Raw genomic sequence first — 27,511 nt, forward strand, 5'->3', positions numbered from 1 at the left:
TCTATTGGCATGTATGATGGGATGATAGTAACAAAGGCCATCCCAGGGAATCTCTCCACTTCTTTTTCTCTTCTTTCAACAATGATGACTCAAGAACCATAAAAAATGTCAGGTTTGACAATGCAGGGCAGTAACCAGCTAAACAGACTTGATCATAAGAAATATCATGAAGGAAAATGCAAAGCTGCCAGCTTACTGAAAACCCCAAACTGCACATTGATATCTAACACCTTATCATCCATCATATTCCTAGGGCCGGAGTTCCAGACCACATTAACTGCACCTCAGTAGTCATAATACACATACATGCCAATAGACCTCCAATTTGTGAAGCCAAAAATTGCTTTATTTACATCTCTCTCGCTAATAAGTATCTCTGCTTCAAAGTAAACCAATGGGGAAAATACATTCCCCTAATTTTTCCCCCAAACCTCACACTTCCCAGTTTGAAAATATTGGCATGGAAGCACTTACTTACAACACCGGATCACATAACTAAGACAACAATCTTCCAACCACACATCTACATGGTGTACCTGGCTGCCCATGCAGGCAAGTGCTTCAGTACCTCACCCACATATGGATAGCAAATGCTATATATCTTTATGATGTAGTACAATCAGTGGTCGAAGTAGGCGGGGTTATCAGATTCCGTTCCCCTACTTTTGTATTTTAAACACACCTCCCAGGACGGCATAAATAGATGAGGCCTATAGCCAACCATGTACCGTTCTGGGAGGGCCAGGGCGCGCAGAGAAGAAAATGACTGCCTCTTCCATCTTGGCCAGAGAAGACAAGGATAGTGTGCTCTTCTCCTTCCCTGACGCTGGCAGCTGCCCCGCTCTTTCTTTCTCTTATTCCATCTCTTTCTGTCTAGCTCCTCCTCACTTACTGAAAACCATGACTTCAAGAAACGGTTATTACTCCCTCTTTCCTCTCCTTTTGTTTATTTATTCCTCCGTGAAATTGATCCAAAAAGAAAAACACTTTTGCTGGAAATGTCGTCTTTTCAGACATTTTGCTATTCCAAAGTGCAGCCTAGGGACGGAGAGAACTAAAATGTTAAAAACGCAAAAAATAACTAAATAATGCAAGATGGAGTAGTCCAAAGTGACCAGATTGATTTTATTCAGGCCCAAACACATAGCGCCACTTTACAGAGTTTGCCAGTGAAGCGCTACTTTTATTTTCTCGTCTTTCGTTGAACAACATTGTTTTCCCTGGGCAGGGAAGTGCACCATTCCTGGAGGTACTGTGCAATACATGCTTGATGGGTGGACTGGAAAACAAAATGTGTACTACAGCTCTGTGTTCAGGGATGTGGTGTTTTTAAACCATGCTGCTCATGTTTTGTAAGGATATAAGCAATGGACATTGAAATGGGTACCTTCCGGGCCCTGTAGTCTTGTCCTTAACTACGTCATGCGAAAACACTAATTGAATTCTTGAAAAATTAGTGTAAAAACGTTAAGGTAACCATGTTGTTCCTTCCTACATTTCACAGGCTTTACTTAATCTTACATTCCCTTGATTGTTTGCTTTTTCCAGGATGTTATTTTTTTTTTTTTAGGCAGCATATTGCTCTTGTCTAGTGCGAAATTTGAATTGAGTCACATCCATGTGTTTATAGCGGGGAACAGTTGGGTTATAGTTGAAGGCAGTGCGAGCTTCTCTCAGTGGTATGGTGTTCAGTGGGGGAGAGGATGTGTCACTATGGTCAGAGCTCCCGAATTTGGAACTGGGGAACCAGGTTCAGCCTTCATGACCAATCTACTAGACCACTCTCTTGAGGGAGCACATTCCTCTGCTAGACCTTAGAAGGAGCTGCAAGACCTTAGGAGCTCTGGTTTCTTAGCACCAGCAGGTGAAACCTAGAGGTCGCAAATGTAAGTTAACCTTGAAGGACTCTCCACCACAATCCATGTTGAAGTTCACCTCCAGTCTTGCGGGCAGGCCTATGTAGCAGCACACCCTAGAGCGACAGTAGTCTGTCACTGAGGTCACATGACCTTTGAGCAGGGAGGCAATAGGGAGGTGCGGCTGGTGTAATCGCAACAGGCACGGACTTCAGGGGGGGGCATCGTGTTTGCAAGTATATTATGTTTCTAAAAGCTCATGCTGCCTCCTTCCTGGCCTCCAGCAATTTTCGGCAACAATAAAAATGTCATGATAACTCCGGCGATAAATGTTCTACCTAGAGAGAAATGGAGTTTAATCAAGTGGAAATTTTGATTTGTGGAAAGGTAGGGCAGAGGATTCATGTGTAAATAGTTCAGTGGGTTACTGCTTTTTTCAGTGAGATCCTTTTGATACTTGCAGTTTATAAGTCAAAATCCTGACTTAGAGCAGTGAGCTATTAACTGTCATCTAAGAGCTGCACGATGGGGGGTAGGGTTGCACTCCTGCTTATCCATGTTCTCCTTGAATTCAACTTTGAATGTTTTCATTACTATTCTGCTTTTGGCGTGCTCAACGGAAACGTGCTCAGCCCAAACGTCACGTATTAAACTGAAATCACATCCTAAATGGAACACCACTAGGTCCCAAACCGATGTCACAGCCATGTACTGCTTTACGCAGTCAATATTTTCTAAACCTTTTCACATTTTGTCGTTTCTTGAATGCTGTTCTCTTTTTAATCCTTATATTCACCACTTTTTGGTACACAGTTACACTTATAACATAAGAAATCAGGAAAATTGCCTCTTTTCCTTGCGTGTGGATTTGATCAGTGTAACTGTGTACCAAAAAGTGGTGAATATAAGGATTAAAAAGAGAACAGCATTCAAGAAACGACAAAATGTGAAAAGGTTTAGAAAATATTGACTGCGTAAAGCAGTACATGGCTGTGACATCAGTTTGGGACCTAGTGGTGTTCCATTTAGGATGTCATCTAAGAGCTGCATGCACACTGCAAGGTATATATTAGAGAGTTATGTTTTTTCCCCAATCTTTGATTATCCTAATGTTGCAAAAAGGGGTTATTTTCGATAGAAATCAATTTGGGTTATTAAAGAGAACCCCCAACCATGGTATTACGTTCTAAATTCAGAGTTTGTGTTTCTCCAGACTAATTACTATTAAACTATACTGCCAGTATGGTTGTCATGTCACTTCTACACCTTGTAGTCTTTTATCTTATGTAACATTTCCTATACAGTGATTTACACAAGTATGATTGATTGTCTCTGTGTAATGTGTGTGATATAACTTGCCCTCACACCTTACACTGGTATTAGTGGTGCTGTAAATCAAATTAAATGCATCTGAGCAAGAATGTGGTTATGGAGACTTGAGGGGTACTGTTAAAGGGTGGTAGTGAAGGAATTAATGGTGGAAGTGCTCACTCTGGAGCCCCAACAAACATTGTTGCACAGGGTGCCACCAGCACTACAGTCGGCCCTGGCGTTGGGGCCAGTCCGCTTCACCAATTGGTAACTCCATTGGCCTTGTTTCAGCAGTAGTAGCTGCAACTCACCAGTTGTCGGCAATGCAGGATTTGCACGCACACCAAACTAAGTTCACAAACTTCACAGTCTCTCTGCTTTATGCAAAATCACTTTTAACATGTGCTGCCTCCGTTGGGGCAACTGGAAATTTGCAGCAATGGAGGACAAAATTATGCCACAGTATTGACTAAACTATGCAGCAAAAAAGGCAGCAGGGTAATGCTGTATATTTTCTAATACTTTTTTATTTTGACATTTTTGCACATGCAGACTGTGAAAAGATTTTAACTTATTAGTAGCAGTGTAACATACAAATGCAGCTGTGAGAAAGGTGATCAGTCAACCTTTGCAAAGGGCTGTCCAGAAATACAAGTCACGTTTTTTAGTAACTTTTGATCTGTTTGAACTACAAATAATTTAATAGTTAAAATCGTCTAATTATGCGGCAGATGATGCATTATGTGGCAAAGATTGAAGAGCCATAATTAAACCTTAAATAACCGTGTATCCATTGGGTGAATTAAATAATGTATTAAGCAGTAAATGGGCAGTGAAATGCCAAACAAATTCTAAAAATTAGAATAATTTGATCTTTCTGGCCACACCTCTGACTCCGCCCACTGATCCAATCCTCGGGTTATTCCCACCCTCTGATTCTCTGCCCACAGTTACCCTACCTTTTTCCCCCACTTCCACCACAGAGTACAATACAATACACGCCCACCACAGTGTAGATCTCCTACAGATACTGCGACAAAAGGAGTTGTTTTGAACACAATTGTCAGAATGCTACTCCGGCACTTTTGTAAAAGTCTTCTTCATTTTAAATGTACTTTGATTTTATAAGTTTACGGATGACACTATCCTTGTTGTCAGTAATGTCAAAGTATGAGAGACATCATAAATTATGCTCCTTGTTCGGGGACTCTATCAGCCACATGCATCATCCCGGCCGTTTGCGAATTCCAAATTGCGAAAAATAGCGAATCGCAATTTGGAATTCGCAAAATGGGATGCATGTATATTTTCGCATAATATTAGCGATTCGGTATAAATCGCAATTTTTACCGAATCGCAAATATTATGCGAATTCTAATTTGCGAATTCGCATTTCCTATTGATTCCTATGGGCCAAAAGGCCCATAGGAATCAATGGGAATTGCGAATTCGCAAATTAGAATTTGCATAATGTTAATGCATTCCATGGGTGCAGGGGGGGTCCAAAGGACCCCCTCTGCACCCCTGAAATGTATTTTAAAGTGGATGTTTCATACACACATGTCCTAAGGACATGTGTGTCTGTAACATGACAGTTTAAAAAATGCATTTTTTAACTTTTTTAACCCCTTCGATGCTCATGACGGAACGGTTCCGTCATGAGCTACGGTTGAGCTGTGCTCATGACGGAACCGTTCCGTCATGACCACGCCCGTTTTTATTAGGGCCCAGCACCGGAGGGGGAATCGCGGTCGCGCTGAAAAGGTTAAAGATTTTCGCAAATTAACACGAGGGTCAACCTCGTGTTAATTTGCACTTCCTATTTCATAATTCGCATTTTTTTTAAATTGATGCATTGCATTTAAGGAATTGCAAAAATGCGATTCCTTAAATGCATTCGCATTTTTAAGAAATGCAAAAAAATGGGAATTTTGAAATAGTGTTTGATGCATACCAAAAACGAATTTAGGAAGCGCAAACGGCCGAATTTACCGATTCGCACCGTTTGCACTTCCTAAATAGGTTGATGCATGTGCCCATGTGTATATGAACCACACTCGGAACCATTTATCTTTGATTTTGTCAGGGAGTAAGATGGGCCATTAACAAAAGAAATGTGTTAAAGACATAAAAGAAGGACTGCGAGTAGTTGCCTATTAGGAGCCGGTACATGGCTGACACCGTAGCAAAGCGTCATATACAAGAACAATTTCTCTTCTATAAAATACAAAAAAATGAGATAGAGAACCCGCTGCTGTAAAAAACACAAACGTGTCTTCATATAACATATGGTTATTATAAGTAAATAACACGTTTAGTTTTGGAAAATGAAAAATGTGTATTGTTGAAAAACCTGCATAGACTGAAAGAAAGTCACCTTTAAGCTCTTCAAAATGTTTCCTTATCCTGAAAGACGTAACACAAAGGGGGTATTAAAAAGGCGTATTTGACATGATAGCCAGTTACCTCACTAAATGTAAAGTACGTACCACTCTAAAATGGCCGCCAAGATCTTACGTTCTGATGCTCTCAGCCGAAATTCAAGCCCTCGGTGTACAGTTTCATCTACAACATATCTTGACAGGTGCCGGTGATTATGGAACACATGTGAAGCGGGTAAGCCGTGGCCATCTAGCCTGTGACCCATAGCAGCCCTCGCTGCACCGCGACAGTGACCCGGCCAAGAGCAAAGTCGCGTCACAGGCGGCAACGTGTGCGGGACGGAGCATGGACCGGGGACGGGCAGCCCGTCTTGGGGCTTTGGCTGGAGGCGGTGTCTGCGCCCTGCTGCTGGGAGGCGTCTTCCTGGTTCAGTTCATCCTGGGATCCAAGAGGCGCACCGGCCGCAAGACCAAAATCATTGAGATGGTGAGTGCTGACGTTCCCTTCACCCCCTTCCAGCTGTATAGCAGATCCCACACAGCAGTGACCTGAATCGCAAGATCTACATTCTGCTAAGGGTATCCTGCAGAATCCTTCCAGAATCTATAGTGGCCCTGTTAAAAAGAAAAAGAGTGATATTTAGGGAACGTTTGAAATGTAAAGAAGGGCAGATGCTGGTGAGAATTGGTTTTTAATCGTGGCAGTGCTGTGAAAGTTTCCTTTTGGCTGTGATAAAGGGTAGAACGCTTTTAATTCAGTTTTGCAGTGCTCATATGCTATTTTACACAAGGTCGGGTGTGGCAATTGTGGGACAACACAATACGAGGGACGAGAGATAGACCAGTGGGGCTGGGATGGAGTAAGGTGCGATATGTGTATTGATTACCTAGCTGATGTAGAATAGAAGTCACACTTATGTTTATTTTTAAACTTTGCAGCTACCCCTGAGGAAGGGCTGTTTGTGAGCCCGAAATGCATTGGATATTTTAATGGGGCTGCGAAACCCCACGTGCTGATGATTAAGGCCTGGATTGGCATGTCTTCTGCATTAGTAAAATATGGGATTTGCGGCGTAATCTGAAGAATGAAAAAGTTGTGACAAACTTGTGAAATATCATTTGGATAAACAGGCAGACAAACGATTTCTCTGCACTTTTCTTGCTGTGCGACATGTGAATGGAATGTAAACACACCCCATCTTGTTTTGAAATGTACTTTACCACAGTGGACCTGGAGGCCAACATATGCTGCCCAATGCTTCTAAATTTAAGAGTCGCTCACATCCATAAACTTTCTAAGTTAGTGGCTGTAGCCGGTCCTCTGTTCACCCATGTCACTCTCAAAGCTACTTTGACTGCACACTTTGCTCCTCTGGTCAACCTGGATTATGAGAGTTTACTTCTACGAGAGGCTCACCCGACACCCAAGGAATTGGTGGATGAATTCTATGCCAGACTCTGAGAACTCACGAGCACCTGCACCCTAACCAACAAACTTGATGAGATCTGGGCGCAGTTCATATGAGTTTGTTCATCTGTCTAGTTAAGGGAGCAAATTCTACAAGTCCCTGGTATGAGCATGGTGCACATCCTCAAGCTGGGTAGGTCAATGGAACTCTCAAAGGCTGTAGTGGCCCACATGGAGGTGGCCCTCCAACACACCATCAAGATGGAACCATCAATTAGACGACCAGTACACCAAGCCAAACACCAACAGACTAGATCGCCGCCAGTCGTCCCAGCCCAGTAGTTCATGTCGGTGGTGTGGAGTTGTCATCCTACATGCAAGTACATTTCCTGCCAAAGGGAGGTAGTGCTCTTCCGGCAGAAAGATGAATCACTGTACCAAAGTCTGCAGCTGTGCTCCACTTTAGAAAACGCTAAAAAAGAAAGTGGCCACCTGCGTGGATGTGGAGTGCATGATGGCAGAGTAGGACGGCAACATTGATGATGATCCCACGAAAGGCAACGTGCATGTCATAGATGATGTAGAATCAACTCGGGAAGGAAGCCCCCAGGGGCTCGGGTGCCAAATCAAGCTGGATGGCCAGCACAAGACGGTGCTAGTCGACACAGGGGCCTCCATCAATATCTTACCCCTATTGTTGCTACAGGCCATGCCCACACTGTCAGTTGTTGTTCCATGACCACCAGAGTGTACACTTTTGGCACCCACACCTGTCTCCTACTTGCCGGAGTCTTTACCTCGGTCATTGAACACCAGGGCAGGCCAACCAAAGCCAAGCTATACGTCACCCAGAGTGGATCTGACATGCTGCTCAGTTGCCACACTGCAGAATGACTCCAGTTGGTACATTTTGGTTTGGGATTCATGCCAGTGCAGTAGACTCATGTTCTCGGTGAATTTGAGACTCTATTTAAAGGAACTAGCCCTTAATAAATCAAATGGTTATTAAACATGGAAAAAATCTTTGAGCACACATGATTAAAAAGGTCCACTGTAAATATAGCACAAGTCTAGTTTCTAGTTATCACACTTTTGAGTCTTTTTATTACTTCTCTGCCAACATGTGTTTCGTCGCGAAAGCGTATCGCCCACGACTTTGTCAGGGCTAGCAGATGAACAACATTTCCATTTACACAAGCTATCCATAAAATTACATCACCACTAGTATCCAACCCCTCGTGACAATCTACATTATAAAAGTAATTAATTTCCGACGGAAACCATATTGGTATACCCATTGTAAAATCCCTTCAACAACAGTCAAGATACATATTTCAATCACAGTATTCTACTCACAAAAATATATAAAGAATTATCAATATCGCAAAACATTTTGTAAGGTCAGGATACCACCAAATCCTCTTGGCACCTCTGTCCCATCACATAACCACTTTCTCAACCCACATTGAGTGACGGCACTAAAAAACGCCTCCGCTTAGGAATTTGTAGCGCAGTTGAACTGTTTCAGGATATTATGTAAGGAGTGTTAGCTGACTCCTGGGGATGTTGAATGTTAGCGACCAAATTCAGGTACACGGCCCCTCCATTGAAGAACATCTCCCCACAATGGTATCCAAGGGCCTCCAGGAGAGTAGGCTTACCTTCCACTGAGATGGAAAAATGTGAATTCCTTAACCCCTTCGACGCTGATGACGAGCTCAGCGACGCCTGTCGTACGCTGATGACGAGCTGAGCTCGTCATGTAACGCGGGGTTTTAAAAATCGCATCGCGCAGCGGGAAAACCGCTAGCGCGCATGCGGTTAAAGAAGATATCTGTTTCCTCAGCTATTGTTTTTAACACAAAGGGAGTCACCCCTGATCCGGCCAAGGTCCAGGACATACAAGCAGCACCTGCATCCACCACGGTCAATGGAGTCTGCAGTTTTTGGGACTGCTGACTTACTGTTGTCATTTCATGTGGAATCTCTCACAACTCCCAGAATCACTAGGAGAAGTCACTAAAGCCCAGCTCCCTGGCAATGGAGTGCTGAGCAGGCACATGTGTTCCAGGCCACGAAACAGGCGCTATCTGAGAACACCACAGTGTCACATTTTGATCCAGCCACTTCTCAAGAAACTAAGGAAGCCGTGGATACAGAGGATTACTTAAAAATGGTCGTGGAGCAATATTGTCTCTACCCGTCTCGCTAGCTGACATTATAGAGGCGACCGGGGCTGTTGACTGCCTCCAGTTCACCAAATCTGCCATCTGCTCTGGGAAATTGGTCAACATACTTGCCAACTTAGCACACAACACAGCAGCAGAGTCCTGATACACATTACAATCCTTGAATAATATGAGGGGTGAGCTCACTGTCACTGCGGATGGATGCCTCCTGGGGACCTCATTTGGTAGTACCCTCCTGTTTGACATAGAATGGAAGCTCTTGCCCATGGGTCACACCAAGGAATCCTCATAGCCAATAATAGGTTGTGCAGTAAATTGTGGTTCCTGAGCCTGGATGATATGGTTGAACGCACCAGCCTGTGGTGTGGTTTATGCCCAGCAGTAGGCAGTCCTGACCCTCTGGCGCCCATAATCACTGAGCCAATCCCGGAAACCCATGGCACTGTGCCAGTGTGGATTTGGACTGCCTTCCTGTTGGCCTTACCTCTTGATCATCATTGATGATTTTTCGAAATACCCAGAAATGAAATTCATGCCATCTACATCCATACCAAAGATTGAAAAAGTCATGGCCACTCATAGTCAGATAAAAGAACTATGTACAGACAACAGTCCCCCTTTCAATATCCAGGATGTGGCTAGGTATTTGTTGTCCAGGAACACCAAGCATCGCTAAATCAATCCACGTTGACCCCAGGTAAATTGGGATGACAAGCATTTTATGCGAACCATCAACAAGGTTATCCAGATTGCTCAAGCGGAGCAGCAAAATGTGAAAATAGCTCTCTATATTATTCCAAAAGACTGCCGACTCATACCTTACCTCACCACTGGGGTAGCTCCCAGTATCCTCTGTTTCAGATAAAGGGTGTAAAACATAATACCACCACCTCCTCGGTGGGCGAGCATCCCAGCCTGTAACCGCTTGGCCCCATTTCGGAGACACACACAAACCCAAAAGATATCCCTATGCAGCCGGGCTACAGTCCCTAACATCCAAATAGCAGACAGGATGCTGGTACAAGATCACCACTTCTTGGAAGCAAATTCGCCTTGCCTTTTGAGTATTTACTATGGCAGGTCATTGGGATGATGGTAATGGCTAATAGTGGTCAGTTAACTGTAACGCAAAATGTGTCATATTTTAAGAGGTGACACGAGGCACCTGTTGGCACATCAAGGTCTGCTGTAACGCCCATGGGGTGCACGCAGAAAACATCACCACCTGACATTACAGTAGTAGAATTTGACGGAGCAGAATTACCTCCCTTAGTTTCCGAAGTGCCACTGACCACAGGCTCCTCTACAATAAAGGACTCTGGGTACGGTTAATCAAGCTATAACCTCAGACTGAACCCTACTCCATCACAGCAATTTCAGGACTATGCGGTTAGACCACAGTAGGTCGTTTGGGGTGGTCTCCCCAGATGGCACAAGGAACGTTCCCTGAACTCTGTTTTGTGTGTTAATGTTTTTTTTTGGGGGGGGGAAGTTAAGGAGGAATGTGATGTTGATGGCACTAGTGGTGTTACATTGAGCAACCCTGATAGTTTGGGCATTTGTGATTTGATCCAAGGTCACCTTACCCCTAGGTATAATAAACGGGGCAGTGCCACGTAACGGCAGTCTTCCACACATGCCAGAACTAAGCAGGTGATTATTTGCGATTGCCTCCGCATGCACCGCCTAAGTGGTAACCCAGTGCGAGCCAGCACGGCCTGATCACCATCTAGGGAGTCCTAACTGCCCAAGAACACAACAGCCATTTATCCTGCTGTGCATGTCCCTACCATTAGTGGCCTTTTAACAATGTCTTTCTTGGTATGTAACATAGAAAACATATTAGCAGTAGTGGTAATGTTAACATTACAAATACACAAAAATGTTAAATGCTGTATGACACGGCATATGACAAACTCGGCTTCAGCTTTGCTAAAGAAATGCCTTTCAAAACTAAGGTGCCGATTTCGATATCGGACGGACCTAAATCTATCTAACATTGATCTGAACTGGGACTGACCGACCTCCTGTCAGCGTTCCCAAACCAGCAATTAGGATACAACCAAACACTGTTCGGTCGCACTCCTATTCTTTACAATGGGAGCATGCATTTCAACTGGAATGCATGATCTCAATGTAAAGAGCTGAGCTGCAGTTCATCCCTGCACCTCATCCACCAGGTGCAGGGATCAACAGGGCCGCCATCCGGAGGCCTTGCACCCATGGGGCCCTGCTGATGTCCCCCAAAGTCGACTTCCCACAGCCTTTCTGTGTCAAAAAGACCTGCACAGAAAGGCTGTCGGAATCCGATATTGTAATGGGCAGAAATAGCTGCCCTTGGGATTACAGGATGCTTTCCAAATGGCAGACGGTCTCTCCCAGCACGCCGTAAGCCATTTGGAAATCCTGTTTAGATTAATTTCCGACCAACTCCATAGAAATGGGTCGGTCACAAATGAATTCAAACAGGAGATTACGATACCGTAGGAACAGCTCCGACCGAGGGTTGGAGCCGTTTCCTACGGCATCATACTCTGCCTCTAAGTGTTATAGCTAGATGGAATTATGAGGTCGTGAACATGAGCAACATTTGAGTGCTGCGCTCTTGCTCACCTGATTAGCTCTGAGAACTGAGACTATTTTTCATTGGTATGAGATTGTTGGGAAGTAGGAACATAGGTGAAAACTACATTGTAGCAACAAGTCCTGGACATCCGGACACCCTAGGTTATTAATGACAGGTTGTGAGCAACATGAACAACCGGGAGGTGCAAGAATATCGTTCAGCGAGAAGCAGACCCATAATATCTGAGTGTCTCGTTCCCTTATATGATTCCGCTGGGCAACACTCACTTTTTGATGGACAGCACATTGCATTCTGGGACTTGTAGATTTCCTCCCAGCATACAAAGAGTTGATTAATAAGGCTAGACTGTGTAAAGGTTTCATACATGTGAGACTAATTGGCATCAGTGAAGCATCTGCACCACTGTGTATAGACTCCCTGCATATCGGTATGTGCAGACGATACCTGTGTTTTTTAACTCCCTCATATACCTTGAATGCAGATCCTTCACGCATACATTTGTGCATATCATACATCTACTTGTATTCAGACTCTTGCTTACCTTTGTTGAGACTCCCTTAGACGTATGCACGTGGATCTCTATATGTTTATATATGCACAGCCCATTATCTCATGCAGCAAACCCTTCAAAGTCACTTAACTGTGGCTGTGAAGCACAGGACTTTTTGGGTCTGTGTAATAATGATTTCCCAGAGACTGTGATTTGCTTGTTCAAAATTCCCTCCTAAGTGCAAGAATCAACTATTTATTTACCACGGAGGGAGGAGTTGTGGTGGCAGTTTGTATGTATTTGTCGTTATAGTCAACACAAAATAGTTGTCAGTGGCTGAATAACAGAGCACATACCCCTCAACTAAATGACATTGAATAAGAGTCGTAGCAACCAAAGAGAAGTGCTCAAACCATTTTATTCTGTGGCATAATGTAAACAGGCAGTCAGTCATGAGTGAGGCCGAGATGCTACTGTACTTGTTCTCTCCTTTGAATTCCACAGAGGTTTTCCCGTTGCTGACCGATTCCACCACAGCCAGGAATGCTATTGATTCTATGTCAGGACCGGAGGCTTCGGATTATGCTTTTCTTCCTTCGCTTTTATTACAGATACAAAAACACAGCAGCCTTAGAAAAGCTTCAATCAATGCTCATATTGCAGAAAAAACTCAGAAATAATCGACTTTCAAACTTTGTAAGTCCAGTAAGAACTACAACTCCCATGAGTCCTGTCCTAACATCCACAACGTTAGTCCTTCCATTATGTCCACTCCAGGTATGATAGCCAGTCCTTCCTCAACCTTCCTCCTCTTTCTTCGCTGCTCACGCAGCAGTCAGTTAAGTGTTTTTATGGTTCCCGTTTCTAGGGGGTCTATTGTACTGTATTGCCGTCTATGAGAGTGACGGGGGTATATCGGGCTCTGTTGTGCTTAATTGTATGGTTTTTTCCCTACAGAGCCCTCAGTCGCGGGAGCGTTTACGCTCCGTTCGCGGCTCTTGTCCCGACGACGGTGCGGTGATTAGAGCACCCACCAGGGGGCGCTCGAATGTCTCGCTGGCTCCTCGGTGCGCGTCCCTTCACTCTGGGGAGCCGCGCTGAGGAGGCAGTCTGCGACGGAGCTTTGCCCTCTCCACCCTTGCTACGCCCGATGCTCCGGGTCCGTATTTGGCCTCAATTAACCTGCCTACGCCCTTCGGGGTCTGTATTTTGCAGCAGAGACCGCGGTGAACGCCGATAGGCGAGTGTGCGCATCTTTGGTTGTTTGGTTAGACGCGCATTGGGGGTGGACAGGCCCGGTCCCAGTGTGGAGGGTCAGCGCGTTGGGGGTTAGTGCAACCCTACATGCCAGTTTGTTTGGCCCAAAACGTTATTGCAGCCTGATCGCCTGCCCATATCTATAATACCTGACACCCTCTGTGGGGGGGGTAAGACTTAAGGCGCAGTTTTTGGGGGGACGCTCAGTTCTTAACTTAGCGAGCCATGGAGCAAGGTGATTACTTTGAGGAGGAGCCCCACTCCTACTTACAGGATGAGGAGTTTTATCAGGCAGTTGACAGCTCTATCTATCGCTGCGTGACTGAGGTGGTGGGTCCCATGGAGGACCGCCTGTCAGGGCGCATTGTTGAAGAATGCGCAAAGCTTGCGCAGGCCCATTTGGGAGCTCCTTCTGGTCTCCCGGGCCCCTCAGGGGAGGGCCCTCCCGCCCGAAGAAGCCCTGCAGGGAGGGGACACCAGAAGTGGGGCAGGGGGTGGACAGGGGCGCCTTTGAGCGTCTAAGAGACGCCTTTTTAGCCAAGGCGACTGCTGCCCCTTCTGCGCCACTTTCGGGTCCTGAGCCCTTGGTGGTTTCGGAGACCGCACCTCCGTCTCCGGGGGTGGATTCCCCCGACACGGATGACGATGGGGAGTCGGTGCGCTCTTGGCGCCCCTCGAGCTCGGCCGCAGAGTTGCCCCGGGACAGTTCCGGCATGTTGGACCTGGATGAGATTATGCATCTGAGGTCCGCCGCCTGGACGCCGGGGGACACGGTGGCGAAGTTCGTGGCGGGTCGCCTGCGTACGCCTTTGGGGAAGGAGGTCAGGGGATGCCTGCGAGGGGAGTGTCCGAGGCCCACGCTGGAGGGTAAGGTGGCCCTGACGCCCGAGTTAGACGCAAAAATGGCCACCTTCCTGGCAAGGTTTATGAAGGACCCGCGTAAGGGCATTGACCGTTCTTGGCGATCGTGCCAAGATAAATTGTTGGACGCGGTTCGGCCCGCCACGAAGATCCTCGACATGGCGGAAGAGGCGAAGGCCAACGGCACGGTTATTTCCCCTGAGGATTTGTCGAACTGGGCTCAGCGAGTAATAATTTTTTTAGGGAACGCCAATTGCGCCCTGTCGACCGAGCGGAGGAGATCCCTGCTTATTAAGCTGGATCCGAAGTTAGGAGACTTGGCTTCTTCGGAAGCGGGGGCGGTAGCCCAGGGTGGCCTTTTTGGGGAGCCCTTCATTAAGGAGCTAGGCAAATTTATGTCCACCTTCACTTCGCTGGATAAGGCGCAGTCCAGCATTAAGCGTGTGTTCCAACATAATTTTTCCCAAGGGGCTGGTCGGGGCAGGGGCCGCCCGACCGGCCGACGAGGGCAGAATGCCAGTAATAGAGGGCAAGGCTCCGGCAGAGGCCAATACCAGACCTCAGCAAACTTCAACAACCTTTACCCCACGAGGGGGCAATGCTTCGGCGGTCGAGGCTACCGCAAGAATCCTGGACCCAACAATCCCAACGGTGAGTGTCCTTTCTTCGGACCAGGTTCTCATGGGAGGCCGGCTAGCGGTCTTTCACGACGAGTGGGCGTTGCTTACTGCAGACGCTTGGGTTTTGCAAACCGTGCGGGGGTTTCACATAGAGTTCTACGACCGGCTACCGCAAGAATCCTGGACCCAACAATCCCAACGGTGAGTGTCCTTTCTTCGGACCAGGTTCTCATGGGAGGCCGGCTAGCGGCCTTTCACGACGAGTGGCCGTCGCTTACTGCAGACGCTTGGTTTTTGCAAACCGTGCGGGGGTTTCACACAGAGTTCTACGACCGGCCCGTTCAGGAGTTTTCTCCACGGCCGATAGTTTTTTCCAAGTCCGATGTGTGCTTGATAGATGGAGAGGTCTCGGAGTTACTCCAAAAAGGAGCCATCCGTCTATCAACGCGCCATCCCGTTGGGTTCCTCAGCAATGTCTTCCTGGTAGACAAGACGGATGGAGGCAAACGTCCGGTGATCAACCTCAAGGAGTTCAACGGTTGGTTGGTCTACCGGCATTTCAAAATGGAGGGGATTCACCTCCTAGGGGATGTGCTCCTTCCACGGGATTGGATGGTGAGGTTGGATCTCAAAGACGATTATTTGGTGGTGCCAATCCATCCTCCGCATCGGCGTTTCCTTCAGTTTTGCTGGAAGGACAGAGTGTTCGAGTTCACCGCCCTTCTGTTCGGTCTTTCCTCTGCCCCTTGGTGCTTCACGAAGGTGCTGCACCCGGTGGTGGAGTACCTGCGGGGGCAGGGTATTTGGATGATCGTCTACTTGGACGACATCCTTCTGATGGCCCAGTGTCCAGTTGTCTTGAATGGTCAGCGTCAGCAGGCGGTTCTGCTTTTCCTAAGGCTGGGTTTTGTCGTCGGTCCTGGTTCCATGTCAGAAACTTACGTTTCTGGGTTTTGTTATAGACTCTGTAAAAGCCTCTCTCAGTTTACCCTCAAGGAAGATAGCCAAGATCAGGCATACGTTACGACAGACGGTTTTGAAAGGCCGGACTTCTTTACGACAGGTGGCCAGGGTGGTAGGAATTCTGTCCTCCTCCAGTCAAGCGATTTTTCCGGGGCCGTTGCACTACAGGGCGCTCCAGCGCCTCAAGGCCCAACATCTCCGGAGGGACATGTCCTACGACCAGATGGTGCCCCTCTCCACGGAAGGTAAGGAGGAGATGTCATGGTGGCTCTCACGCATGGAATGGTCGGGCGATCTTCGGGTCGGTCCCGGACCTTGTGATAAAGTCCGATGCCAGCAGGTCGGGTTGGGGTGCCTGTTGCGGGGAGTTCCCCACCGGCGGCGCTTGGTCATCCGACGAACAGCAGGTGCATATAAACTGTTTGAAGCTTCTGGCAGGGTCCTTCGCGGTCCGTTGCTGGACCAAGGATTCCGTGAAGTCCTGTGTTCTCTTAAAGATGGACAACGTCTCGACGGTTCAATATGTCAACCACCTGGGAGGCCCACGCTCTCGAGCTCTGGTGGATTTGGCGAAGGAATTCTGGGACTATTGCCTCTCACATCACATATCGGTGACGGCGGAATACTTGCCGGGTCAGGCCAATCAGGTGGCGGACTGGCACTCCAGGCACCTGAGGGATGCCAGTCAGTGGATGCTGGACATCCCAGTTTTCCAATAGCTGAACGCCCGCTGGGGTCCGTTTTCGGTGGATCTGTTTGCGTCCCGGCTGGACCACCAAATCCCACCGTTTTTCAGTTGGAGGCCGGACCCGCTCGCGGAGGCCATGGACGCCTTTCTTCAGGATTGGAGTGGGGAGAAACCCTTTGCATTTCCTCCATTCTCGCTGGTGGTGCGGACGGCGGCCCAGGTTCGCCGTCAAGAGGTGGATATGGTGTTGATTACGCCACTCTGGAGGTCTCAAGTCTGGTTTCCGGTTCTTCTGGAACTTTCTTGGGATTTTCCAATCCTACTCCCCCAGTTTCCTCGCCTCTTGCTCAATCCGGATCGGGTGCCGCATCCCCTCTTCATTCAGGGCTCTCTCCGCCTCATGGCATGGAGGCTTTCCGGAGACGTTGGTCGCTCCCGGGCCTTACGGGATCAGCTAAGGGCCTGCTCTCCAAAGCCTGGGCTGATAGCACGGCGAAGCGCTACAAATCCGTTTGGCTTAAGTGGATGCGTTGGTGTCTTCGAAGGGACCTGGATTCCGTGGTCGCAGGACTCGTTCCAATCTTACATTTTTTAGCTGAATTGGCAACTAAGGGCCTGGATTATAGGACAATTAATGCTATGCGTTCCGCAATTTCGGCGGGTCACCACCCTGTGGAGGGTTCCCCGGTGGGGGAACACCCCTTTGTTTGCAGGCTCTTGCGAGGTGTTCGTCTTTCATTACCTCCGGAACCCCGGTATTCGGTCCTTTGGGATGTCAATGTAGTCTTGAACCTGTTTCTGTCCTGGCAGTCAAACGCATATTTGTCCCTGAAAGAACTTTCAGCTAAGTTGGCTATGCTTCTGTGTTTGGTTTCTTGCCGGCGTGTGTCGGATGTGCGTGCCTTGGACGTTTCTGCGTGAGTTTTTTCCCCTGACGGGGTAACTTTTACGGTGGGACGTTGCTCAAAGTCCGCGTCACGAACAATCTCGTACCCGGCCTTTGTAGACACTCGCAAGTTATGCGTCGTGCAGTGCTTGAAGGCTTATGGGGACATAACGTTGGATATCCGCCCTCCTGGCGAACAACAATTGCTAATTGCCCTGCGAAAACCACACAGAGCAGTCTCCTCTCCCACCGTTGCAAGGTGGGTGCGTTGGGTCATGCAGGAGGCGGGCATCGATACTAAACGTTTTGGAGCTCACTCTGCCAGGGGATCTATGGCTTTTAAGGCGTTCTCGGTGGGAGCTCGTTTGGAGGATTTAATGCGAGCAGCAGATTGGTCCTCGGATTCCACGTTTAAGAGGTTTTATTTTAAACCGGTGGTGGACCTAGCTCAATTGGTGGTGAGTAAGCTTTAAACTAGCATAATCCGAAGCCTCCGGTCCTGACATAGAATCGAAATTTGCCTAGCTTACGTAACGGTAAGTTTCAATTCTATCAAGGACACGGAGGCGAGGATTATCCCACCCAGGAGTTCTACGTTACGAACCGGCCCGTATGGCAGTAAGTAAATTGTTTTCCATCTCTGTTTTTGCTACATGTTTTGATGCCAGTCTTGATGATGTCCTCGGTTTGCATGCTGTCAGTGGGGTTGTAGTGCTTCACTTACGCTGTCATTTTTTCCGCTAGGAAATTACGGTTCTAAACAAGACCAATGAGGAGTGTGCGTAACCTGCGCGAAGAAAGAGGAGGAAGGTTGAGGAAGGACTGGCTATCATACCTGGAGTGCACATAATGGAAGGACTAACGTTGTGGATGTTAGGACAGGACTCATGGGAGTTGTAGTTCTTACTGGAGTTACAAAGTTTGAAAGTCGATTATTTCTGAGTTTTTTCTGCAATATGAGCATTGATTGAAGCTTTTCTAAGGCTGCTGTGTTTTCGTATCTGTAATAAAAGCGAAGGAAGAAAAGCATAATCCAAAGCCTCCGGTCCTGACATGGAATCAATAGCAATCCTGGCTGTGGTGGAATCGGTCAGCAACGGGAAAACCTCTGTGGAATTCAGAGGAGAGAATAAGGAAGAAAAGCATAATCCTCGCCTCTGTGTCCTTAATAAAATTGAAACTTACCGTTACGTTAGCTAGGCAAATTTCGATTCCTCTCTAGTCTTAGGTAATGCTACAATCAGGACTACTTCACGCAGTTCGAGCATTGGAGTATAAAGTATTCTTCTTTCTGCCCAGAAAGGTATTCTGAAAGTTCCTAGTCACCGAAATTGTGGAATAGATTAATTTTCATGGGATCGTCCATTACTGATACCATTATTTTTTTATTTCTTCATTGGATTTCAACAAGTTAACAGCAGTGCAAGCCTATGCCCACTCGTCAACAACATTGCTGTAGTTATGTAACAACACAAAATCCACTGTTCTGTCACAAAACGTACATCAATTCGGCATCATGCATATGCAGTACATATCTCACAGAGAGGAACAGTCTTTAGCTTTAGGGTTTGTGTCAAGTCCAGATGCTCCGTGGAAACAAACTGATCAAAACCAACTCTGGTCAGCAGGTAGGGGAGGGGCATACAAGAGCCTATCATGTGCTTAGTTATGCTTCACGTCATAGTTTCTGGTTACACGTTTTGTCTCTGATCCCGAATTAAATAGGAGCTCCATCGTATGTGAACAGGGTGATTTCGTAGAATTTTTTACTTCTAGCTTATTGACGTATTCTTCCTAAACTGATCCATCCATACCCTTCCCACCTCTTTGTCGGGTTAATGTAATAACATCTGATGCCACTTTGGCCCATTTGTACAGGTCACGTAGCCAACTTTCTACATCCGGTGATTTGCTGGTTTTCCATACTGTTGTATTGTGCTGCTTAAACAATATGAGAACTTAATTTATAAAACTGCACAGATATTTGTCCCCTTTTGGTCTCCGCATTGGGCCCAACAAACACAGTTCCGGTGAACTGGGGATAGTCCGATCTACCAGTTCGGGCACTGTGTACATCACTGTATTCCACGGTAACAGTCTATATCACGGGTACTCGCAAACCTTTTACAGGACGCCGCAAAGTTTGGTCTATGGTGTGACTGAGGGCTTCATTGATGCCAGCGGGGGGTGTAAAGTGGGAGTAGGGGAAGCAAGCATGTATATCTAGTGGCTGTCTTCATAATGAAGGTGTTCCTAAATTTAAGGGCCTAGTTACTGACTTCCTTTCCCTAACTGCAATTAACGTTTAAATATGTGTTTGCTGTAGATATTTTATTTTTTTCCATGTTGGTGCTGAGTCGAGTAAACAGCAGCCTAGCGCTGCTGTTGACCAGGGGGCCGCAAGTAAAGGTCCGGAGGGCCGCATGTGGCCTCCGGGCCATACTTTGAGATTCACTGGTCTATATGCTGTATTTTCTCTATTAATTTATAATCTAGGTTAGGAAAGATAGACTGCATGTCGGAGGGCTCTTGCTAAGTGCTTCCCTGAGGGATTTCGGGAGCAGGCCTGCTACCCTTGCTTCCTCATAAATGTGTAGCAATCTCGGTGTTATCTGTGCTCTGTAAATTGAATACAATTCAATAGAAAGCCAATCTATTGTTTTTTTGTGTTTTTTCTTGCCATCTGACCTATGGCTGTAATAATCTCCTCGACAAGGTGGTGCCTCTCCAGTTCACTATGTTTCTTTGAGTCAAATTGGGGGATGGGGTTTTTCTTGAGTGTACACGAGCATTCGATCTGTGGTTGCTAGTGTGTGGTCTACTTATGTGTTGTAGTAGTTAGCAAAAGCTGTGTATGTTTTCCTGTGAGTTTACCATCATACCCGCCGATGGTCTAATAGCACTTGTCGGGGCAGTGCCATTTCTTCCCTCAATAGCCATGCCACCAGCCTGCCGGCTCTGTCCCTGTCTCTGTGGTGCTGAGCTGTGTATTCTCTATAGTAGATTTTCCCCAACTTATTGGTTAATTTTGTGTGTTGATTTCTGAGCTCGCAGAGGTGTACCACTTGCAAGGCTGCATCAGTAGCACTGTTTCATTTAGGCGGATGTCACGTTCGACTTCAGAGTGAGGACCTTTTCACTCCCCATATTGTGTTGAGTTAGTACTATGCGCACCTTGCCTTAACATGTACCTAAAACACCCACAAGTATGACATTATTTGTGTATTTGTAGAAATCTATGCTGTATGTGTTTGTTTGTTTGTTCCTCTCTGTTATCCCTTGTTCCTGACGAAACTATTCAGTCTGAAATATACATCAGCTTCATATCCCTACCTGTGTACTGCAACTTCTTGGCTCTGGCCCTTAATCTTACCATGCACTGATAAGCTATTCCCAAAAAGTTTTGCGTTTATTTGCAGTGTTCTACTTTGAGCTCGAGGTATACAAAAAAATGTAGTCTTTACTTTGCTCTGTGCTCAAATTATTTTGGATTGTTTTGTACTTACAATCAGGCTCATCCTTTAGAACTACAATTCCAACTTTTATGGGAACGACAACTACTTTGGTTACTGAAGTTACTGAATCGTATTTATATGGCAATGATGAATTTATGTTCCCATTCCACAAGGCTTGGTATTTGTACAAGGTGCACGTTGCTAAAGTGGGACACCAGTCCTGTTGTTGGAGATTCCAGCTTTTTAGGTCTAGCCTAGTGGCAGCGCCATGCACTGCTTGCTCTGCGAGGCATGCTCTATTAGGGTATGCACTAGAAGCCCTCCTACTCTCCACCCATATTTATCATTGGCTTTGTGTCATTGTCCTTCTTAAATGCTGGCTTCTGATTGGTAAATGGTCGCATTAGTCCCTTCTTGTCTCCATTTGTTACGGCCTCTAAGGACTGGACATTTTACTGGTGCTGTTACATGGTGTGCTTTATCTTGGCTCTCAGTACTATTTTGTTTAATGTTTATTTAATTATTTTTGCAGCACAGTCCGCTTTCACTTTAGCAGCCTCGCTTCTTTACTTAATTAATTTGCATGCAGCATGATCCGCTTTCACTTCAGTGGTCTCGCTTCGTTATATAATTCATTTACAGCCCTGAAGTTTCTATTCGGATCTGTTCCATGGAGAGTTGTGGTTGCGCACAAGTTTTGTTTCCTGAGGTCTTAGACTCTATTTGTAATCCAGTTTGGTGTCCTGCAACAAGCTGGTGCGAAAGGGACTACTCAAGGGGGGAAGGCATGGGACTGCTTTGCTGGTGACGGCGGGTGTTCATGTCTGCTAATCCAGCTCCGTTATTTTCACATCCTCACATCAATAACTTGGAATATTGGTTTTCATTTCAATGACTATGCTGCCTTTTACACATTTTATCAGGGCTGTTTGTCATGACAATAGCCACCACGCTTAGCCTCGTTCGTGGCAATACGGTATGTGAATAGGTGATTTAACTCTTTCAGAGCAGCGTGTGTGTAGCAGTCCTCATGCTCCACTCGTTGTGTCACAGATAACCTGTATGGCTTTCACAGTGTTTTCTCACTTCTAACTATTTTATTTAAGTGGCTTGTTTAGAAATGTCTACTTTAGCTTGCGTACCATAGCAATCCCAGATACCTTTTCGTAGCAGCCAGTTCTACAACACATGTTCCTTTGTGGGTGGGGGGTTCTGCAGACAGAGCTCAGCTGAAGTGCCTCTGACTGTTCTTCTCTCACACACTTCCCTCGCTCCTCCCACCTCCTGGTGGGGGGGGGGGGGAGAGGGACAGGCTCAGTCCACAAGGTGATGCATGCCTCTCTTAGTGATGTTCCCAGCCCTGCTACTAATCTTCTGGCAGCTAACGCAAGAGCGGGTGCCCACCCTGGTAATGGCCTCCGCCCCCAGACAATGGATGGCAGGGACAGCTAGCCGTCTCTAAATATTGAGGAGGGCAACTCTGGAACCCTGGCATGGCAGAGACCCCGTAGACCAGGCCGACAGTCTCCAGCAGAATTAGGCCTGACAGAGCTCTGCTGAACTGCCTCTGACTGTTCTCTCAACCCTTCCCTCGCTCCCCCACCCCTCCTGGGGGGGCAGGGGGGAGGGAATAGGCTAAGTCCACAAGGTGATGCATGCCCCTCTTAGTAACGTCCCCAGCCCTGCTACTAATCTTCTGCCAGCTAACGCAAAAGCCGATGCCCACCCCGATGCCGGCCTCCACCCCCAGACAATGGATGGCAGGGACTGCTAGCTGTCTCTAAATATTGCGGAGGGCAACACTGGAACCCTGGCATGGCAGAAACTCAGTAGAGCAGGCCGACGGTCTTCAGCAGAACTAGGCCCCGGCAGAGCAGCACAATGGACCCCGATCTGCAGCCACTGAGCTCCCTACTACTCAGGAAGAACCACTGCTATGAAGTCCCCTTGGACCCGGCCGCCAGGAGCTATCCTGGAGGGGCTTGCAGCCCAGGCGCAACAGAGCTTGTTAGTGCCTGAGTCCTAATGATTTAATGAGCCCAGGTAATTGTCCTGTTTGCTGGTCACTCCTGCTGCATGTCTTTGTACCCCAGGCTGATGCCTCCCAAGCATGTTGTGAGTGTGTGTTTGTGATACCACATGTTCTCTGCCCCAGCCTCGTTACTGGTTTAACTGCCTTTGCACCGAGTCTTTGTGCCCCCTTGTGACCGTACCTGTGTGCTTCAGTCTGAGTGTTCGATTCTCCTCTGCTCTTATGCTAATTGTGCAACAGGCTGCGTGTCCATCTGCCCAGGCTGAGTATTTGGTGCCCCAGACTACAGGCCCCGTATCATAACCTTTGCACGATGAATGCTATACACCATGCCCTCTGTATACTAACCGGTGTGCTCAGTGACCCAGTCATGGTGTGTCATGTCAAGTGCACATACCAAATGCCCACTTATCCCCCCGCTACATGTGTCAAAATGTGAACCTCCATGTTACCCAGACTGAGTGCCTCTTTCTGAGTATCAGATGAAGCTCTTGAGTGTGAGCACTCGCATCCTAAAACTGTGCATACCCAACGAAACATAAGTAAAAACATTGTCATTTACAATGCCAATGGCTCTAACTTTCACAAATGCGAGACTGATTGCATTGCTAATGCTTGTATATTATTAGTGTTTATTTACTTTACTGCATTGTCCTCTTCAACTACAGCGGACGCACTTATTTATTTATTTTATGGCACGGCCTTCCTGTATTCCACCCATGACATCCCAGCACCCGCCCGCTTTTATATTATTAAAGTGCTTATTTACTTTACAGCTCGGCTGCGCTCATTTATTTATTTTTTGGCGCACACAGACCTTGCTCCTTTTAAAATGTATTATTTACTTATCTATTTTGCAAGCACAGCACGCTTTTATTATAGCGGCCACCCACTTTATTTTCCCCTGGAGAAGCAGCCAATGGCGACCCCAAGCCGTTTTTTTCAACAGCAACTTACTCCACCCACCACCCCTCATTGCTGTGGCATCTGCTCGCAGCTGTTGGTTGCCACGGAGTCAGATTTTACTTCTATGGGTAATGCTTGTTGTACAATGCAATAGGTCTTTCATTTACGCGAGTTTCAGCTATTGGCATTGTAAATTACAATGCCTTTTATGTTTTGGTTTTAAAAACAGAAATGAAAGGCATTGTCATTCACAAAACCAATAGCTTAAAGTCGCGTAAATGCGAGACCTATTGCATTGCAAATGTTTGCTTTTTTTAATTTCCCAGGTTTTAATTGGAATTTTGCGAAGGAAAGGCATAGTCTCATAATGAAGACCATACAAAATTATTTGTGTATGCTTTTGTTACAGCTTTTAAGAAACCGTGAGAACATATCTACATCATGGTTACTTCTGAAGCATTGTTGGTATTATTTCATTAGGGAAAAAGGAGAAGAGTAATAGGAGAGGAGGGAGAGCCAAGCCAAGGTTGACATTAGATTAGTGTTGGATGTACGTTTGTAGTAATCGGTTTAAGATTTAACAGAGGAGGTGTTGTTTAGAAATGTTGGTCATTTGTGTGTGAGCGAGGCGTGTAGCATGAATATGTGGGTACAGTTTGTGTCATGAGTGAGTGTTGAAGTTGATGTTGAACGCTGAATTATCTGCATTTCTAGCGATGCAGACTCAAGCCTACCAGGTGTGATAAGATAAGTTCTGGTATGATTTTCATTCCCATAATATATTTTTTATCCCTGTAATAAGTCAAGGAGATGGAGGTAGTTGGTGTTTGGATCAGGGGATAGTGATAGTGACAGCGGGTCTAAAAATACAGTGAAGTTATTGAGGGAGATATTAGTAAGGAATACTTGGGGGAAAAAAAATTGTTTCAGTTTTTGTTCAGAACAGTTTAACTATCTTACAATTGAATAACTTATGTTCATGGGAGCCTGGTGAGTTGTGACCCTTCCAACATAAGTCGGATTCTATATGCCAGATTTGAAAAGTTTATCAGATGTCCATTAGGCTTTATGTAGTGTCCATAGTTTTTGTTGAGATTAGATGGGAGATAATGGTTTTAAGGAAGATTTCTAAATATCTTTCCATGAATTTTCAGATATTGCGAGAGCAGATTAGTTTGGGGGAGTATATTGCCCTTTATTTTGGATCTCCAGGTTTAGGTTTTGTTAAAGTAGGAGTTTAGTATTTTATATATTCTAGCTGCAGCATATGGGCGCAAGGATAGCATGTTGATGATGTCCGGGTAGTGTGTTCTTTTCTGTTTGCTCCGTGCCACTTTGAGTCTGAATAAGCTATAGATATCAAAGTTATTTAAGTCGTAAGCACTTTGTAGCTCAGCAAAGGTCTTGGTGCTTACGGAGTAGCCAAAATCTTTAAATATCAAAAAATGCCATTGTTTGCCCAAATTGACCACAACTGATATTTATCTCTTATCTTAAGGTTTGTATTCCCCCAGACAGAAGCAAACTCAGACCCTTGCATTTTATTGGTAAGGCTTTTCCCTAGATTTGTTTGGCCCATGATAGTATCTATGATGATATAATAGGAGTGCTGAACTTTACATTTTGTCATTGTTAGTGTAGATAATAAGGAAAATGGTTTTACAAAATGTCTTTCGATGTATGACCATATGGGTTGGTCATCTTTGCTGGCATGGGTCCACCATGTGACCTGTCTATTTAAAAAGGCTCTGTGGTATTTGAAGGAGTTTGCAGGCTGACTGCACCTTCAGTTGTATTAATTCTGAACATAGTAAGGGAAATTCTGTATTGATTCCATACCCCAGGTCATTCCTAAAAATAAAGGGAAGGAAAGCTGCGAGCCCCCCTCCCGAGCCTTTATTGTCCCCGGGGACCCCAGGACCCTCATCACTTAAAAGTGGGTGCCCGCCTAAGAAATTCACCATATACTCTTTGGGAGCCGGGGGGCAGCCCAAAGGCTCCAAGGCCCCTGCTGGCTACCCGGATACTGCGGGAGCTGGCATTGCTCTTTCCCGGAGGGAGCAGCTACTAATGCTACTCCCTACAGGCGGGGGCAGTATTTTGATCTGTTCTCCAGCCCACACTGATGCAGGCAGAGAAACAAATCAAATGTCCGCTCCAACGGGTGGAAGCATTTTTAAAGCTCCCGCCTACTGGGAGCAGGCTTGGTGTTTGCTCCCGCTTGATGGGAGATTTAAAAAAGGCTCCCTATCAAGCAAGAACAAACACAGGTTTGCTGGCCACATCTATTTCCCGGGAGTGGGCTTCCTGGGCTAAAGCTAGTGATCCAGCTCCATTACTGGCTCAGGTAGGGGGTTGGGCACGCAACGCCCCTCCCTTAAAGTAGTCTGGCCCGGATTTGGTTTCCTGGGTCCTTTAATGGCTGGGGGAGGGAGACCTTGCGGGCTCCGTCCCCATTTAAAGTAATTTCAGACCTGTAGGTGAGCTCCCTTGGACCTTTGGAGGCTCGGGAAGAGGGACCCATAGCCCCCTCCCCTTATTTGCAAATTTCATCCCCAGGGGTGGGCTCCCGCTGGCCATTAATGACTCTGGGAGGGGGGCCTGCATCCCGTTATTTTCAAATTTTGGCCCCAGAGCCTTTAATGGCTCGAGGTGCGGGGCACGCGATCCCCCCTCTCCTTATTGAATACAGCCCTGGCGTTGGGATAACCAAGGCTCATAGTTGATGAATTCGCCGGGCCACTAGTTTATCTTATTTCCCCTTAATCCCACTTGAGTTCCACTGGGTAACTGGATTATTTTTAACCGTTTTGGGGGGGGGGGGGCTGTTTCCCAGGAGGGGTACCTCTGCCCGCTATGGGGCCTAGAGGGCCAGGGTATCCCTTCCCTGATCTGCCCCCTTATATTATTTTTTTTTTTTTAACTTTAAGACAGGGGAATAAGTCCCTGAGTCCTGTAATAGCTGAAAGCAACATTTTTGTCATGTTGCTGGCAGTCGATCAGAGTTCCTGTAGGAGTGAGATGGCCCAAGCGAAATAAAGCTCCCTGGTCCAATCTGAATGCTTCATTTGTAAATTTGCAGACCCGAAAGAGTCTGTCGGGTCTTTCATGAACCAAACTGTCCAGATCTACAATTCTTGTTGACCCTTAATTTCTGAAAAACTGATTTAGACCAAACTAGACAAATCACAATCTATGGACCAGGATGAAGCTTACTGCCAAATTTGGTGCATTTCTGTTCAGCATTCAAAGTCATTAGCAACACGTAAAAACTTTTTTTTTCTATGGAACTGCTGACCTGACTATAACTACCCAATATTTAAAATACATATATATATCTCTAATGAGTGTGTTCACGCACACATTTCTATATACATGTTAATATATACATATGTACATACATAATATGTGCACATGTACAGGTACATCCCTTTGCAAAATCTAAGCCCATAAAGAATGCACACGCACACAACAGTTAAATATGTATTACATTGCCCTTTATACGTGCCTTACCTTCTAATGTCCTTTGACTGTTGTTTTGTTGCTGTGTTATGTAAAATGCTGTGATGCCTCAGGGCCCAGTGCCCACAATTTACAATTATTAAATTCATTTTAATGCCA

General features: G+C 46.3%; 1 protein-coding gene across 3 annotated transcripts in view; it reads left to right on the forward strand.

The window, feature by feature from the left end:
• The first annotated feature begins 5,712 nt into the window (after positions 1-5,712).
• Positions 5,713-27,511, forward strand: part of NT5C3A (5'-nucleotidase, cytosolic IIIA) — a 373,159-nt gene continuing 351,360 nt past the window's right edge. Inside the window, exon 1 of one of the 3 annotated variants that reach the window (XM_078688239.1) lies at positions 5,713-6,035. In XM_078688239.1, the coding sequence (XP_078544365.1) occupies positions 5,895-6,035 (141 nt within the window). In that variant the 5' untranslated portion in view covers positions 5,713-5,894. The remainder of the gene's footprint in view (positions 6,036-27,511) is intronic. The other 2 variants (XM_078688237.1, XM_078688241.1) reach the window with 2 other exon arrangements.

The sequence above is a fragment of the Lissotriton helveticus genome, chromosome 4_1 (genome assembly GCF_964261635.1).
Source record: "Lissotriton helveticus chromosome 4_1, aLisHel1.1, whole genome shotgun sequence".
Taxonomy (NCBI): domain Eukaryota; kingdom Metazoa; phylum Chordata; class Amphibia; order Caudata; family Salamandridae; genus Lissotriton; species Lissotriton helveticus.